This window comes from Besnoitia besnoiti, chromosome V (assembly GCF_002563875.1).
Source record: "Besnoitia besnoiti strain Bb-Ger1 chromosome V, whole genome shotgun sequence".
Taxonomy (NCBI): Eukaryota; Apicomplexa; class Conoidasida; order Eucoccidiorida; family Sarcocystidae; genus Besnoitia; species Besnoitia besnoiti.
Window position 1 is genome coordinate 966622 of NC_042360.1, and position 17721 is coordinate 984342.

The 17721-nt window shown below is 54.0% G+C and overlaps 3 protein-coding genes across 3 annotated transcripts; 1 reads left to right on the forward strand and 2 right to left on the reverse strand.

The window, feature by feature from the left end:
• Window positions 1-275: 275 nt before the first annotated feature.
• BESB_059610 (uncharacterized protein) lies at window positions 276-5547 on the forward strand (the record flags this gene model as incomplete). Its single annotated transcript, XM_029364375.1, has 8 exons — window positions 276-397; window positions 1501-2127; window positions 2544-2599; window positions 2969-3112; window positions 3789-3861; window positions 4175-4239; window positions 4741-4883; window positions 5467-5547. 8 exons carry the CDS (start codon window positions 276-278, stop codon window positions 5545-5547), a joined length of 1311 nt encoding a protein of 436 aa, XP_029219083.1.
• Window positions 5548-6911: 1364 nt separating this feature from the next.
• Window positions 6912-9970, reverse strand: BESB_059620 (uncharacterized protein; the record flags this gene model as incomplete). The annotated part of the gene is made up of 7 exons (XM_029364376.1): window positions 6912-6944; window positions 7560-7718; window positions 8166-8237; window positions 8357-8451; window positions 8784-8917; window positions 9427-9502; window positions 9778-9970. 7 exons carry the CDS (start codon window positions 9968-9970, stop codon window positions 6912-6914), a joined length of 762 nt encoding a protein of 253 aa, XP_029219084.1.
• A 2783-nt stretch (window positions 9971-12753) lies between these two features.
• On the reverse strand, window positions 12754-15450 carry BESB_059630 (ribosomal protein RPS11; the record flags this gene model as incomplete). The annotated part of the gene is made up of 5 exons (XM_029364377.1): window positions 12754-12844; window positions 13640-13920; window positions 14488-14654; window positions 15230-15308; window positions 15430-15450. The coding sequence occupies 5 exons, from the start codon at window positions 15448-15450 to the stop codon at window positions 12754-12756; spliced, it is 639 nt and encodes a 212-aa protein (XP_029219085.1).
• Window positions 15451-17721: the final 2271 nt, after the last annotated feature.

Below are 17721 nucleotides of genomic sequence, written 5' to 3' on the forward strand. Positions count from 1 at the left end.
TAGCATGCATACACGGACTTAGGTTCGCTGGAACTCTTCTTCACAGCAATTTTCGTGTTTGTTTCGGCGAAGCTGCCCGCGCTTTGTCGCGCTTGACACAGCGTCCTGCGTCGCTGCGCGAGTGTGGCCGTCGGTTCCTCCGTGTCTGGTGTGGCTGCCGCCAGCGGGGACCGGAGACAGAGTCTGAATTGCAGAGCTGCGTCAACGCGGTAGTGGAAGAAAAAGAGGAGGGAAACGAGAACATCAATCCGACCGCATCGATACTGCCAGGCCTCATGCGACACGCGAGTTGCATCTGCTGCGTCGTCCGCTCACCTATCGAGCGAAATGCCGCGGGAACCGAGCTCCGCTCAACCACAGAAGATTCTCAAAAAATCAACTTCGAGGTCTCTGCACAGTAAGCCAAGATTCCCACATAAGGTCGCTCGCCATGCATTTGTCGTGTGCTTTCCGTCCGCGGAGTCCGCACCGGCCGCTGAGCGCGCATCGAGTAGCTAGCGAGTGGCAACTCACCCCGAATGTGTCTCTTGCCGCGCGCATGAGCCGATGGCGACTCAACTGCGGACGGCACAGCCTTCGAAGGGGAAGACACGCCAGACATTTTATCCAGCAGCGATATGGGTCGGTCTTCCGGCAGTTCGCAGTTGGGGAACACGTGCGTTTGATTTGGCAGAAGGAAACTTGCTCCGCGCGAATCCTGACTGGCGTCGCGCAGTGCGCGCAAAGTCGCGACAGGACACGCGGTGCGAGTTAATATGCATTTCGATGGCACCTTCGCAGTCTACAGATGATGTCCTTTGACAGTAGAGCGCACGCCTCATTGGGACTCCCACGGGACTTCCTCGCAGAGGATTGAGGCAGTTGTTGCACGCGGATGAGTCATGCTATAAAGGCGCGTTTACCGTCTAGCGCCATGGATCTGGCGGCCATGGCACACCGGGTGTTGAATGCCTATCTCCTTTGACTTAAGCACTGCGCTCAAAGTTGAGTAGAGCGCGCAGTCGACGAGGAAGTTTGCACGATGCCTCAATCCATGGCCTGCAGAAAAGCGACAGCTCACTCTACTACAATGCTCAGCAGCGTACATACACCCCCAGTCCACACGTAGAGGACTTCGAAATCCCCGGGGAGAAATGAGCTCTCTTGTTACTTCTTACATCGAACACGCGCAAACTGCAGCCTTATACGACTCATCCCACACTCCACAAGATCGTGACTGGAAGACCACGCAAAAACAAACGCGTAAAACAAACGTCCGCGTCCGGATCCTCCCCCAGAGATCTCGCTTTGAGGCTCCTCGGCGCCTGCCGCGCTTGGCGGTCGGGGCCAGACCGCCCGCTGGCTGTTGGCGTTCGTCTGCTGAACTCTCACATGCGCGCACGCCTGTCTCTTCTTGCTCGATGCGCCACGGTATGCGTTACGTCCCACAAGAAACGATGGCAAGGAGTGACTCCACGCCATACGGTCGCCGCCTGCTTCCGTGTGCCCTGCTTCGCACAGGCCGTCGGCGCAGACGCGGACGATCGCACGCGTTTGCGAGGCGCTGAAGAGACAAGCCTGGAGGGTTTCGAAACTCTCAGAAGATGAGGAAGACGCCAGCGAAGGCGAACAGCCGCCAGTGTTCTTCCTTCTGGCTCTTCCTTCTTGCCGCGACGGCCGTGTTGCCGCATCTGAGGGGGAGCAGAAGGAGCACCTGGAGAGCCTCAGACGCGCTGTCACCGCTGCATGCGCAGGCGACAGCGAATCCCCGCCTCCGCTATCTTTCGAAGTCCTGCCGTTCGCGGTCACACCATCCCTCGGCGGTGGAAAAGACGAGTCTGACGCGCCAAGCTCCACGCCAGCTGCTGACACTCTAGAGAGAAAGAATACCACAGAGCCACCCTCCACAGCGCCTCAGCGCGTAGAGACAACCGCCGCTCGCCTGTCTCCCAGCGAGTATGGCGCGCGAGAGGAAGCAGCCACTTGCGCCGCGGCTCACGCTTGCCCTGCCCCCAAGGGGAATCAAAAGGCGGAAAAACGAGAAAAAATCGGCAAAAAAGTCGCACAAGCAGCTGCCCTATGCGCCGTGCGGAGAAAGCTCCCTCGCCTCAGGGAGGACTGCGTCGCCCTGCTGCAAAAAACAGAAAAGTGAGAACGCATGCGAGAACTACCTTGCATTCCCAAGCGACACGCAGACAAAATAAATTTGAAGAGTCTCTCTTCACGAGCGAAAAACACCAGTATGAGTCTGAATTCAACTTTTCTCGGCAAGCAAAACGCAAACAGAGCGGCTCATCGATGCAGTGATGGGTTCGTCACCACACACGAGCGACGGATGCCGCCTTTTTAAGGATTTTTAGAGTCCTGTGCTTCCTGCACCATCACAGAAGGCTTTCCTTCAGGGAAGTCCGCGAAAGTGCGGCCTCTCGCCATTTGTCGTGCGCAATGCATCTGTCTTGATCGCCGCTGGGTGCTGACCTCGCATGAACGCGCGGCAATACTCTGCCGCACACAGCGCCACTTTGAGAGGCGTTGGGCCTCTGGTTTCCCGTTGTCGTCCGCAGTCTGTTGCAGCGGCACGAGGAGGCCTGCGGTGAGCTGCTGGAGGTTCATTTCAAGCGTAAGTCGAAAGGCGCCGCGAGATGCGAAGAATGAGGGCCGCTCACTGCCAAACAAACAATCGACGCACATATATAGATACATAGGGCTCGCTTCATTGGGTCTCACGCGCCTTTGGCTGCAGAGAGGCGGGCAAAAACGATCCTGCAGCTGTCGCAAGCTCTCACCGCCAGACACACGGCCAGAAAAGATCCAAATTTCGGCAGATGCCGTTCTGCTGCGCACCGATTCTGCCACACCCGCTGAGAGCAACGGTTTCCTGAACCCTCCGCGCTTGCGCATCTCCTGTCTCTCTTTTCTACTCATCCTCGTTCGGCGAGCATTCCAACGTCGCAAATGGAGACTCCGCTCTGTGCGCGATTCTCTCCAGACACGCTTCGCTGGCTGGGTGTCGGCCTCTGGCTCGCCCTCGTTATTCCTGGTCTTCTCGGGATTTTCCTGCATCGCCTCCTTCTGCACTACGAGGACGTTTGGCAGGCGAAACACAGGACGCAGGCAGTCTCCCACACTGCGGGTAAAGCTCTTTGCAGACCTCACTGCGGCGCTAGACATTCAGCTGTAGGAAAAAAAGCAACGGCCGCGTGCAGCTCGCCTTCCTGACGGGCTGATGACGAGCTCGACACGAAATAAGTCGCTGCAGCGAGCTGCAAAAACCCAAACTCCTTGCAGTTTCCTGCCTCCGCCTTGGTGAGGCGTGTGTGTGGGGGGGGCGGGGGGCGGGGTTCGGCGCTAGAGGCGCCTGCGAACGCCCTCGGCACCACGTGACCGCTTTACAAAAGCAAATCCATTCGCACATATTTTAGCACACATGCGTGCACATAGATACTCACATATACGTGTCTTCATACGAACGTGTGTATAAATAAATGCAAATGTATATATATATATCCATCTTCACATGAAGGCACACACGCAGGCTAACGTAAATGGAACTCGCGCGCCTCGTCACATAACTAAGCCTCGCGGGATCTCGACGCCCCGCGCCCGTGCTAGCCCGAAGCGCAGCGCTTGCTCTAATGCCCCTGGCCTCTTAAAGACCGCGGAACAGCCATCCTCTGCAGTTAGAGTGAGGCACGCCAGCAAGAGACGCCAACACTGCCGAGACACGTGCGCATCGCGTATCCGCAAGCGCGCATATTCCCTGCATCTCGCGAACGAGAAATACCTTTTCTCTGTACAAAAATATTCAGAACTGAGCGTCGATCCCGAGGTCTCAGTTACCTCCAAGAGCCCCGCAACGCCAGAAAACACCCTCCAGGAAATGTAAGGATCCCCAGCTCTTTCACACTGCACACGCGTAAGTGCATGCAGGCAGAATATATCTACTCGTTTATACGCGCGTGGATTCGTGAACAGAGTCTTGCTGCTCAACATGCCCTATGCGATCCGCGGCCTCTTGCAAAAGGCCCTTCTCTCAACCGAGATGCCGATCCTGACCGCAACCCGGCTATGCCTCTCTGGTCTAGTTGCTGCCTTTTCGCCGAATGCTCTTGCCAGTTACCGCCGGCCCTCCAACTGCTTCAGGGCTCGATGAAAAACAGTTTTTTGCTGGTTGTCTGGGCTTGCCTTCACACAGCCTCTTGTCGGCTCTTGGCGGTGCCCTGCGTCTGTTCGACGCCGCGAACGAGGCCACGACGTCGGGTACGCTCTAAAGCGCAGGCTCGCTTCCTTGAACTCGCGATTAGATACCTGGCAGTGAAAGAACTACTATGCAGTAGTTAGGCAAGAGCTGCCTTCAGACGACAAGGGGTGAATATTTGCATTGGACTATGAATCGAGACACTGGTGCGGAGTGCAGGCGGTTCGACGGACATTCCCTGGAGAGTCCCCCGTATCTGCGCGTTGCTTCCTCCCGCTGCACATATCTGTGTGACCATCTACGCCGCTGGTGTCGCAAATACAGGGTCATGCATACGCATGTATATATATATATATATATGAATATATAGGCCATGAAACATGTAAACGCAAATAAACGATACGGTATGCAGGTGTATGGCACTGCGACGAACCTAGACTGACGCGAAATCACTTCAGTAGCCCAAACGACGACTTTTTTTCCTGCACTTGCTTCGCGGCATTCACTCGATGCGCCCCCCAGCACTGCATTACCCCTTGATGTGAGCGTTGTCGCCTTCTCAGTGGCGACCGTCCTCGTCTTCTTCGCCCTGCTCTACGCCTCGATGAGTGCAGCCGATCTGATACGCCGCATTCGCCACGGCCGCGTCGAGCGAGCTGTCAAAGAGCAGCAGACTCTGCCTCCGCCTCTCTGGCTCTCCCTCAAGGTTCGCAGCTCACGATTTGTGAAAAAAATGAAAAGAAAAGGAAATTAAAGGAGAGAAAACAGTTTCGAGGCTCAAGCGCACTCATGTCATTACGGTGCCAACGGTTTGCGAGATCACGCAGCAGTGCCCTTGGCAGCAGCACCACGGCTTCGCAATTTTGAGACTGAAACGTATCCACATGTCCGTGCCCTCTCAATTAAAACCGGAAGTCTAATAAATGCTGCAACAGCACAGATACCCAGCGGTACTCAAATGCGTGCTCACACGTTGTTCACTCTAAGCTCCTCACTGTCGCGGCCGTTTCGCGTGCGCTGCTCAGTGTCGAGCTGCAGAGCATGTCCCCTGAAGAAAGGAATGTACAGCTATAGTGCGATAACTAGCTAAGAGGCAGAAAAGCAGCTACACAACGTAGTCGCGCACGCGGTACATATATAAATATCGTGAGCGCTGCCATGAGCGTGGCGTTCCCCTGCTCGCCTTCTCCACTTAACCTGCTGTTTTCCGCTTCTCGGTGAAAGCTTGCCATTCACCTTGAGAACATTGTTCCTACTCTTTCTCTTCCCTCCTTGGAATGGTTTCTCAGGATCAAGCAACCTACCTCTCCGAGGCACTCTGGAGCTGCGAGCGCATGCAGCAACACGCCGCGAGGGCACAGAGAAATTAGGAGCCTCCTCATGAGACAAGCGCATTAAAACACGCCGTTCTACACAGATCACACAGAATAAAAAAACTTGGTCAACCAGGAAAAGCGCGGTCTCACAGATCATTGCCCTTCAATGCCTCACTCCTTGCAATCATATATATATATATATATATTTATACGTTGTCATATTTATATACATGTATATATATATCTTTATATGTATATATATATATATATACTTACGTAAATACGTGCAGGCCCATGTCCAAGGGGCTACACCTGCGCAGGGCGTAGAGCATGCCGCCCGCCAACCGGCGTCATCGAACCCAGTTTATCGACTTGCCAAAATCTACCTCTCTGCGATTATGCATTCATACTAACGCATGAGTATATATCGCACGTGAGGAGGAGCATGCAGCGAGAGCGAGTAGCTTCCGCGGGCACCGACGCTCAACTGACCCCGTCCTCCGGTTTCTTCCTCGACATGCTTTCCTCTCTGCTAAGCTGTTTTGAGGAGGCAGTTTCTTTGCCACGCCTCTGCGACTGGAACCTCGTTACAGCAATGCAGGCAACTGCCTTTTCTCAACTACACTCGGGTCGCATAGCTCTATCTATATCTACCTCTCTATCTATCTACATATATATAGATATATACATATATATATATATATATAATGCAGGTGCGCTACTTGGGCACTAGCTGCACACACTGACACACTTTGCAAGCCATGCTTACATATAATAATGTATGTAAGCATACACTAACTATATATTTGGTAGTAATAACGTTAGTGAGATTCGATCGTGGCGGATGGTTGACGGCTCTACATGCCTGCATCAAGTCTCCGAGATGCGTGCGTCTTTCGACAGTGGCGATTGGTGAATACCAACGTACAGGCATACATAGGAGATGGAACTATTCTGGGGAATAGGAGTTACAAAGGCTGAGGAATAAGAGCCCCGAAGGCTGAGGCCAGCGCAACGCCGCTTTCGCTGTGGGGTTAGTGGCACTTCGTGCAGGGACTATGCCAGTAAAAGACAACGCCCTGCGGCCGGAGTGCTGTGCCAGAGATGTCGCGCTCGTTGATTTTGTTAAGTCCCCACAAAGCGACAGAAAGAAAACAGCGAGAAATCAAGCGATAAGAGGGAGATTGTAGAGTGAAGAACGGAACAGAGGAACGACCTCGCGCATGAGGTCAGAGTGCGACGCCGCAAGCAGACTCCGATGGAGCAGAGAGCGCCACCGGCCGCAAACTACACAAACGCAGAAAGAAATTCAAAACACGCAAAGGGTGCGCGTAGCTTGCGAATAGAAACGCAGTACAGGAGTCGCGTGGCCTGCGGAAACCGCGCCGCATGCCATAGAGCGAGCCCAGGAAGTGACCTCAGATGAAGTCCTCGTCGTCGTCGTCTTCATCCTGGAAAGACACGCAAAAAACAAGACATGCAAAAGAATCTCGAAACAAACATGACACGAAGCACCATGCGGGAGATGGATCTCGTGCTGCGAGCCTTAAGGCTACGACAAATACAACCAACGGAGACACTCAGGAAGGCAGCGCCAACCACGACCCACAAGATTCTGCTTCAGTCACACACAAATACATGTAGGCACAAAAAATAAATTTCCATACTTGCATACGCGACAACACGGTCCTCCGACACTCCGAGATCCCATGCGGGATGTGATTGCCTATGCTGCTATAAATATATATATATATATATAATGTATGTATATGATTAATAAATATATATATGTATATATATATACATACATTTCGCCACATTTATTTAATATATATATTGAGTATCTATAGATATTTATGTATATATATTTATAAAAGCATGAGCAATCACAACGACACAGGGTCTTGAACCGCTGCCAGAGAGCGTCTGAACAGGAGTCGCCGAAGAAGTTTTCACGCGACGAAGACAGTCTCGAGTTTGCGAAGACCTTCACAGTGACTCTTGCGAGACTCTTGCTCCACACAAGCTTCGCAGGCAACTCCGCATTTCCACGAAGCACTTTTTACCTGAGAGAGGTCGCCGTAGAGCATATCCATTTCGTCTTGGTAGTTTTTGATTTTCGAGCCGACGTCATTGGGCTTCTTCTTCTTCTCCGAAATCTGCTTCGACTCCTTGTCGCGGTCCGCGACGCAACTCTGCAGCTTGTTCTGGAGAGACACGAGATCCTGAGAAGGGAAAAAAGCGGAGACGAGCTCAAAAAAAAGCGCTTCGCGCCGGACAGGGGAGACGTCGCAGGGGCCTTCTCTTCGCACGAGGGGGGACGACAAAGAGGGCTGCGTGAGCCGCACGCGGGGAAAAGAAAAAGGCCCGGCGCGCGAGCGCCGGCACAGCGGATAGCCGCAGACACACGCTTACGCAAGCAATACGACAAGCGCCACCCGACGGGCACGGGGGGGAAAGATGAGAATATTAAAGAGAGAGCTCCACAAACAGACTGGCCGAATCGACACAGAGAGGCAGCCACGTACCGTAGAAATCAGCTGGAAGGCTACGGAGGAGAGTACGAAACGCGGGGACTATCGACGAGTCACGCAGAGACACACAGAACCAACACCTCGTGCTGCTGACGAGCAAACTGCCGAAGAGGAATGCGGAAGAAGCGGATAACGTACTTTCATCTCCATCTTCGGCGTGCAGTCCTTGAGGAGGAGATCAAGAAATCTCAACCAAGCGGGGCTCTTTGCCTGAAAAAAAAAAGCCGACGCACCAACCCCCATGCACGTTTGAATGCCTTTAACTTACCTAGCGAAAACGAGAGAACTCATCTGACACGGGACCGATGAAAACGAATTTCAGATCTTACCGGACTATCTCGGATCTTCTTGCTGAGACGCGTGGCGAGCTGCTCGCAGTCCTTGTAGCTACGCAGGCAGATGGCGTCGACGGGATCCACAACCTCTAAAAAAATTGAAAAAATTGGAGAAAAAAAGGAAAAATGAGATCTCACTCGCCCTCAGGAACGGGACACAAAACGGAGATCAACCCCCCCTCTGAAGATCTACTCGCCCTCTCGCCCCAGGGCCAAAGCGACTTGACAGTTCTATCGCGCTGCCTTCAAGGCACGTCGAGCAGCGCGTCGCCCAGAGCGAAACATGCGCAGCAAGCGGAGACCGTGCGTAGAGCAACTTGAACAGCAAACACAGGCTATAAAAAAGACAAGAGGCAATTTCTCACAGCGCGCATGACGACTGCGTGTGCGAGGAGTCCCCCACCAATAGCACACAACTTACGCGTGGCTGTCTTAGTTGCCTTCGCCCGCGAGGCAGCCGCAGCGACTGGAGCCGTCGGAGGCACGTAGTCCGCCGGTCTGTCGCATCCCGAGAAGAGATCGTCCATGAGGCGCTTGTCTGCTTCCTCGACGAGCCTGCGAAGAGCGGCAGAGAGAAAAAAGCCGAAAAAGAAACACTCAGAGACAGGACAGCTCTTTCCTCACATTCCTGCATGCCGCTTTGGGCTCTAGGCGCAGATGCACATCTCCAGAGTCGCCAGTCTTCACACGCCTCCCTCGCGACGCGTGGGGAGAGAGCCAGAAGACACACGGACCACGCGGCGCTTCTTCGTTAGCAGCGACGCCTGCACACGTGCGTATTCCCCTCCGTAGTTGTCAGCAGATGTGTCTCTGCATCGCGAGATCCACGAAGAACAAGGCGCGGCGAGCAAGCAGAAAATAAGAGACTGGTCATCTGGTGCGGGCAGAAGACACAGCAAGATGTGAACAAAGCACCACGAGGAAGCGAAGCAGACATGGGTCAAGAAGAGACAAGGCGACTCCGAGGCATATTTAATAACGCGGTCCACAGTGGGGACCCGGGGGAGTCCTAAGAAGACCTCCCGCAGAAAGGCAGGCCAAAGAGAGAAAGCCGAAAAACTTACTTTTGCCGGCGCATCTTCTCGGCGAGGGGATCCGAAAGAGGAGCGTCCGCTTCAAAATCGGCGAAGCCGCGTCTGGCTGGCAACGCAGAGGTCACGCAAAGCAGAGGGCACGATGAACTGCGGACCACTCAGGCGTCAACCGCAGGAGCCTCAAAGCCTGCGCGGCTCGCTCAAAAAACAAGCAAGCTGATGCGGAGAGTTGGGCGCACAGCGAACACGTAAGCGTACGCGCAGACTGCCGCCGTGAACAGGGGATATCACACAGTCAGGGAATGAGGGAGAGGAAGAAAATCTAGACGCACGACCCCAATGGGGGAGACTCGCGTGCGCATGGACGCGAGAGCCGCTCACCCTCCACAGCTGCCTTCTTGGCCGCTGCGGCCGCAGCCTTCGCCTTTTCCTCCTCCTTCCGTCGCTCCTCCGCCTCCAAGATCTCATCAGCTTCGTCCTCTGGAGAAAGCAAAGGAGAGACGCACCGGACAGGCGAAGGAGAATGCAGCAGCCGTTTGCGCGGGGGATGGTAGACAAAGCCTCCAGAGCCCATGGCATGCAAGAAGCAAGCGAATCAGCCGCGGATTGGCGCCGTCGCGAAGAGAGAAAAAAACAGCGGAAACCTCAGTCGGAATCTGCAGCGAGACCAGACCCAAGCAAGCCCTCGAATGGAAGCCTGCTCCCATTCTCTTGCACAGCCTTTAGCAAAACAAGCGGCCTACAGACGGCGTAAATATGAGCGAGGCAGGCGGAACGCAGAGGAAAACGGACTCAGCGAACAATTAATGTGTATCAGCGCCGCGTTCTGCGTGGATTCATAGCTTGTGCGTCCGCAGGAAATGCAGGATAGCGGTGCCTTACCCCACGACGACATCTTGCCGAGTGTTTAGTGAAGTGCGCAGAACAGTTGCCGCAGGAGAAAAATGCAGAAGAACCGGAATGGGCGCTTGCCGAGCGCAAAAAAGAAACCGTCTGGCAGTGCCGGGGTGTAGGTACACCGGAAAATTCGGCTGCCGGGGCAAGTTACGATGAGAAATGCAGCGAAAGAGAGCCAGCAATCGCGGAAGTTGGCCCCCACCCGGCCACACGCGCCACGGTAAACCAGAAATGATGGAGAGTCCGAGGTACGAAAAAACTGCTAGAGCGCATGAGATAGAAGCAGGCTTCTGCTTGGCTCTATGCTGAAAAAAAACGAGAATCACGAGCCCCAAGGAGAGAGGGAAATTGCCTTCCTCGCGTAGAGCGTCAGAGGGAACACTTTTACGCATGTGCGAGGGGGACGAACGAATGGGTAGAAAACCTCGTTTTTGAGTAGGACTGAAACAACCCGCAAAATACAAGAGAAGAGGCAAATCCCAAGCGGAGAGGAGAAGAGGAAATGAAGAGTTCCGTCGCAGTTATCGAAAACCCTTTGCCAGCTTCAGCGCTTCCTACGGTGTCGCTCTCTTGCTCGTCTTTGCGATCTCGCAAAGATTGTCGAGGCAACATAGATATGAGGCTGCGTACTGCCCGCAACAAGCAAACAGCCCTCTCAGGGATACAGCAGGGGACGACTCCTTGATTTTACGCATTCGCGGCTCCTCTAGTTTCAAATGAAGGAAAACGGTACGAACTCTAATCCTGCAGCGTACAGGGAGACCGCCTCGCCCTATATTGGGAGAGTGACCGAAGTACAGGCTTTCCAGGGCTCCGAGGGGGGTCAGGCTTACCGCCGCGTACACGCACAACACGACACAAGGAAAAAAACAGTGAAGAGTACCCCCACTCCAGTTCCTCAAAGTATTCTATCTACAGGAATAGACGGTAGCGGACAGCGAGGAGAGTTCGACTACGAAAGGCTTGGCATCCGCCTATACGTTGCCGTCCATGCGCTGTGCATGGCTGTCTCCGAATTCATGCTTAGCTAACTGAAGCCTGGATACGCAGGAACCGCAGCTAGCATCGGCAGACGAAGCGAGACATACCTTCGCAGAGTCGCTCGGGGGGGCTTTGCTACGCAGTTCGTTTTGGGGCCTTCTTGTGGGGCCTGCGTGTCAGCTCATACGAGCGAGGCCTGGATTCTCAGAGGGCACACTTCTTCTGCCAGGGCTCGCTGCTTTTTCTCCGTTTCCAGGCTCCAATTAGCCAACGATGACGCGGAGACAGCCATACACAGGACGTACAAGTCAACCCGTAGGCGTCTTGGAACCCTGCGGAACTTCTGTAACGGCAAGTTGATCGTGGTGCGTGCACCTAAAGAAACTAGCAGTTGAGCTGCCGCTACGAGACTAACACGTGGCCACAGGCCTGCTCTGTATGCGCTGCGGCCTCCACTGATGGCCTGGTAGAACCCGGAAAACATTCAGCAGATGGCGTGCTTCTCTACGATGGGCGCAAGCGAACCTTCTACTTCTCGATTTGATTCACTCGCTAAAGAAATTTAACAGACGTATTCGCGTTTCCCCAAGATACTATGCTCGCATGAGCCCGGGAATTCATGTCCATGTTATCCACTGTAGATCCATTCCATATGTATATATATACTTCCCACGACAGCAATGTGAACCATTTGTCCTTTGAATAACGGCGTTCGCATGCGCCTGTATGCCACTCTGTGGTTGCGGAATGGCCGCCTGGGTTGCTTCTCGCGGGATACCATACTTTTGAACAGCGACCACGCACAAACATACCTGTGATTAGGAGCATGCTTTCTGTTTTCTCACAATTGAAAATCTTCAAATACTATCACGTGGCTACCCAGTACGTCTGTTTGTCCTGTGCTGCGCGGCAATCTGCTGGCGCTGCACAACTACGCGCGGGAGTGAGGTTACTCCAGGGTCCGCAGACTGACGTTTCACTATATTTTCAGTAAAATTGAAGCAAGCTCTACTGCACGGAGGTGGTTCAAATACCCGCGAAATTTTATACGTATTTTAATAGTATTCTGAATAAAAGAACTCCATCGGGCTACCGGACTCTCTCGCATCTGTCTCGCACTACTAGAGTTGCTGTGTCTCAGCGTGTGTGTGTGTGTGTGTCTGCGTCTCAATCTCTCCATTGCCATCCCACAGGGGAAGGACGCGCAGTTGAAGAACGAAAGGAACTGACGAGTATTGCTGACGGTTTGTCGAGCCCGGCGCTGCCCACGGGCGTCCACTCCTCGCCTCACAGGCTAGATGTAGTTACAATCGCAACCCCGAGCCCATTCGGCGTTCGCCGCTTTCGCCTGGCGAACCTCGCGCGGAGCGCGAAGAGAGACAAGTGAGAAGAGCGTGGACTGAGCGCCAGCGGGCTGCGCCGGTTTGTCAACAGACAAACGATTGAAGAACAACAGGGAGAAAACACCAGTCACGAGACTTAGAAGAGGCGGAACTGCTTGCGCACGTTACCGAAGATCTGGTTCTTCTCCACGTTCAACACGTTGAAGCGGATGGTCTTGGAAAGCGGCCTGAAAACGCACACGCGAATAACGAAAAAAAAAAGTGCATGCCGAAAAAGCATGCCTGGCATCGCCACACCGCACTGGCGTACGCGTGCCCTCAAGTGTACGTACACCGATAGCCGCGCACGCGACCGGCAAACGAAAAAGCGCAAGACGACCGCATGCGCACATCAAACTGCCTTCGAATTCACACACGACGATGCGCCACAAATACATGGACGCGCCGATATCGTGCACAACAGGTTCCTCAGCTCTCATAATCCATAGCTCTCACGCCGCCAGCGCCCGCCAGCAGCTTGCACCGGCTATGCGTGCCCGTAGACGCACATCGCCCCGACAAAGAGCCCGTGTCTAAGACGCGCGAAAGTCCTCACACAGTTCCCGACAGGTGCGGCGTCAAGAAAAGCAGAGGCACGCGCCAGAAACGAGAACTCCAAGCGGGTGTCTGTACACCACGGCTCGCGGCTCGGCCGCCGACGTTTGCCCGCGTCAAGATTAAAAGCTGTCATCCTCGGAACCTCAATACGCGAAACGACAAAAGAATAGAAGCGAGAGTCGGACCAGCCTCCGGGCGCCCGCACACAAGAAAAACTGCAAGCGTGTCATCCAAGTAGCCGAAACAGAGTCAACTCGATACTACACTTCGGTTAACCAGAAACTTGAAGCCGGTCACGAGGCAGCAAGGCCACCCCGACACTTATCGCGGCACACGCTGCGCTCGATCACGCTCTCAGAGCGGCTGTCCCCCCGAGGAATCTGACATGAATTTCTACACGACTTCAATTTAAACCGCAGACGTACCTGCACTGTCCAGCGGTGACGATATCGCCTTCCTTGACCTGCTCAAAGCAGGGCGACAAGTGGCAGGTGACGTTCTTGTGGCGCTTCTCGAATCTGCTGTACTTCGGGACGAAGTGGAGGTAGTTGCGGCGGATGACGACGCAGCGCCTCATCTTGGTGCTGATGACCATACCCTTGATGACACGCCCGCGGATCGAGACGTTGCCGGTGAAGGGGCACTTCTTGTCGACGTACTTGGACTCCTTCGCCAAGCGCGGGGTCTGGAAGCCCAGGCCAACATCCTGCAAAAAACAGACACCCAAGACAAACAAAGGAAGGCGGATACACACCGGCGCGCAGAGCCTCGAGATGCACGCCTGACGCGGCGATTGACTGCGAAAAACGGGGGGAGTAGAAACGGCGACGAGGAAGGCGAAGAAAAAGAAAGTGTGCGGGGGCAATTATACGCCAGTGAGAGAGGCCGCGAAGAAGGAATGACTCGAAAGACGTATCTTCAACCCTCGCAACGAACAGTCTGGCACAAGCATGTTCGGGAGCTGTCGAGAGAAAGACAACGACCGAGGCAAATGCTGTGCATACGACGCAACCCACTCCGTGAATCTCTAAGCAAAGAAACAAGCGAGACACGCTTCAAGAAGGAGACTGGAAGGCCGCGGCGGACGCCACCCTTTTGACCATCTACTCAAGGCACCTGCGGCATGACGGACTGAGGCCAGTATGGAAGCCTTACGCAAGCAGGCCTCCACCCACAGCTATTCAAGAGCAGGTCTGAAGCATGCATAGAAGGAAAAAGCGTACGGCCGAACTGAAATTAGAAGAGGCTGAGCGAACAAAACAGGCAAACTCACTTTCCAGTAGCGCTGGTTCTTCTTCTTCTGGCCAGCGAGGTGGATGCGGCCAAGAGAGGAAATCCCCTCCTGCTTCTGGAAGGCTCTTTCGGTCTGAAGAAGACACACACACAAAAGGCACCGCAGACTCTCGTTTCTGACGAACGTAAACTCGGCGACACTGCCGACTGATACGGAGGATTCACAGGTTCAAGGGAGAGACCGGAGAGCATGACGCGGGGCAGGAAAACGAAAGGGAAAAACGAAAGCCACGAGGACGAGGAAAAATGAAGGACGAGAGGCGAAATCCAGATATCCGCAACTTAAACCAGACATTCGCCAAAGCTGAACCCGGGACCCCCCTGAGTTGTAGATCCCAGGGAACGTTACCACATGCGCTGCATGTGCGAGTTCGGCGACATCTATGAGTGATACTGCAACACTCGTTGGAAAAAGGCAGTATATGCCACGCTGTCCTGAAGACTCCTGATTCGTCTGATTCGCCCATGCAATGAGTCACAAGTTGATGCTGTGTACATACAGCCCCTCTTGGCAAGATTCCCCCCCTCTAGTGCTGGGCGGTGTTCCCCCGTGGCGCTGAAGAGCTTTCTCTCCACGGAAAAACTCCGCTCATCGCCGCACATCGAACGCAAAAGCAGAGATGGAAACTGGACCGTGAACACAGACGGACACGAGGGGGACGGATGCGCAGCCTGAGTAGAAGAGGTGGGAGGAGGGCTTGTCCACGAACCGTCGGACCCACACAGGGTGAACGGAATCAAATTGCCGGCCAACCCCGCGAAATTTTCGTGGCAAACTCGAGCAGTTTCACCAAAGGTACACTGCCAATATCGCGCATTTTTCCAGAGTCCACCCCCTTCTGCTTCCTCCGAAACTGTCCCCGCCTCGAACCGGAGAAGAGGAATTCCGGCAAACCTCCCCAACCAAGGAGCGACGACTCACCTGAACGTCCGCCGTCGCCATGGTGGAAAATCGAAAGGTGTCTGTCCACCGAAGAAGCAGCAAAGAAGGACGCGCAAAAAGAAAAAAAACAACACTACAATTTCCACGACAAGCAGCCCCCAGCTTGGCCAGACCACGCAGCGATTGCCTTCTCGCACTCCGAGCCCAAACTTCTCTCCCAAACACAGGGGGGAGAAGAAAAAGTTGAAGAAACGTGTGTGGGGTGGCGCAGCGCATGCGGGTCGTTGGCGCGCTTGCCGTCTTTACGGCGAATGCGCGATTTTCGCACTGGCATGCAGGTCAATCAGAGAGCACAGAAAGACATGCACAAATCAGCCTGATTTTGTAAATGGGAATTTCTCAACTTCCTGTGGATGCACTGATTCACGCGGGTAAAGGAACGCCCAGTACGGATCCCTGGCGTGAATAGGGCTGTGCGATTTCCTCCACTTCTCGTTTTGCAGATTTCTTTCGTTCTTTTCTTCGTGGTCTGCTGATGGACTGTGCCTTCGTGCTCTGTTTGCCGTTGCACGTTTGTGTAGTCTTTCGCAGTGCTCGCACAAGGCTCGTGGAGTAAGGAAATAGAGTATCGCGAGTACCTGCTCTCACCTCAGACATGGCTTTTTAGATATTTCCCGTGGCTAGCTTGCTTGCTTTCTTTCCTTTTCGGGGGCAGCCTGCATCATCCGCCACCAGGCACCGGGCTGGTGGCGTTCTGACACGCTCTCCTTGCCCCATTGCGTTGTGCACACTCAACCGCGAGTCGCATCTTTCTGTCTGCGTTTCGGTTCATGGAGCGGCAGGCCACGGCGCAGCGCGCTGGCGGGCGCGTCGCCTCGCAGGGGGAAGCGGCAGACACGGCGCCTGCCCGCCGAAACGAATTGGCGGTCGCCAGTCACGAAGTGAAGACGCTGCGACCCGGGCGTGAGGTGTATGTGCAGCAGGGCGAGATCTTCATTCAAAGCGATCCGCAGAAGGCTCTCGCGTTCTTAGAGTGGAAGCGAAAGGAAACAGAAAAGCGATCAAAATAAACGAGTCGACCACGAGGGAGAACCGGCGAGACCTGCGGGTCGCGAGCGGCCAAGCGTGCTCGGAGACGCTTTTGCTCTCCTAGAAAGGGTTCGGTACACGCAGAAAGCTGTATCGAAAAGATTCGTCGAGGCGGAACAGCGGCGTTCTGGCCGGTTTTGAGAATGTGAGGAGAAATTGCTTTTAAGAGGTGGCTGGCGGCACCCTGGCTCCTTCCTGTTCTTAGGCTGCACATAAAACTTTTTAAGGGATGAGGGGGAGGGATGCGACAGAGAAGCCGAGACGTTTGTGCAGTACGCAGTATTTATCGGGAGCCTCTGCGTGGTAGGATAGGCATGGTACGCGATGCATTGCGCATAGACACGACTTTCTAGCTTCATACTACACCCTGCCATGACTCCGATACGACCCAGAGGCTCTTCTTATAAATTCGTTCATCTGTGCATACCTGCGTATACCAGTATATGCCCTCAACATCCACGCGTGCGCAGTGGACAGCAGTCTCCCGCTCTTAGGGCAGGCAGACGCGCACAAATGGATATGCGCATGGAAGTCAGGACTGCAATATATACACATATACACACAGGTATTGTATGGTAAGACATCCGTACTTTGATCGCTGTGCAATACAACTGCCAGATACGATTGGGCAAAGTAACTGGATCTATCTTGTAAAGTGGTCTTCCGCGTAGCGACCGGTACCGAAACCACGTGTGCGGATTTTCACATTCGCCCCTGGCAGCAGCAACACTTCACCAGTGTAACCAACAGAAAGCAGCAGAGCGAGACTTGGCTAAGCATATTTGTTGCGACATGCGATAGATACATGCGGACGCACAGCCCACGGACGAAAAGTGAAATTCTGTACAGCCATGGATCCCATGCTTCGCTGCACGTGGGTGCGCCTTTCCGCAGACGAACCGAATCCTGAGAGTTGCGGATTTTCTCCTTTGAGGAGCGAGCGCCATTCGGCGTCGTTATGCAACGAGGCATAACCACGCATGCGTGCGTGTTTGAAAATTCCACCTGACTACACTCATATGTACCTACACACATCCAGATGTGTTGCGTCCTGCATGTCTTGCAGAAATGGCTCTCTGTTAAAGGCTGCATTTATTTTTACGATTATAGGCGATTATCACCTTGTCAGATCGCAGTGGTGCCCCGGGCGACAGTAACTCTCTACGCGTGCGTTTTGGCTCGCAAGACATAGTCTCAACTTTCTCTTCTCGAATGTCATCTGAAAAAACTGGAAATATCCAG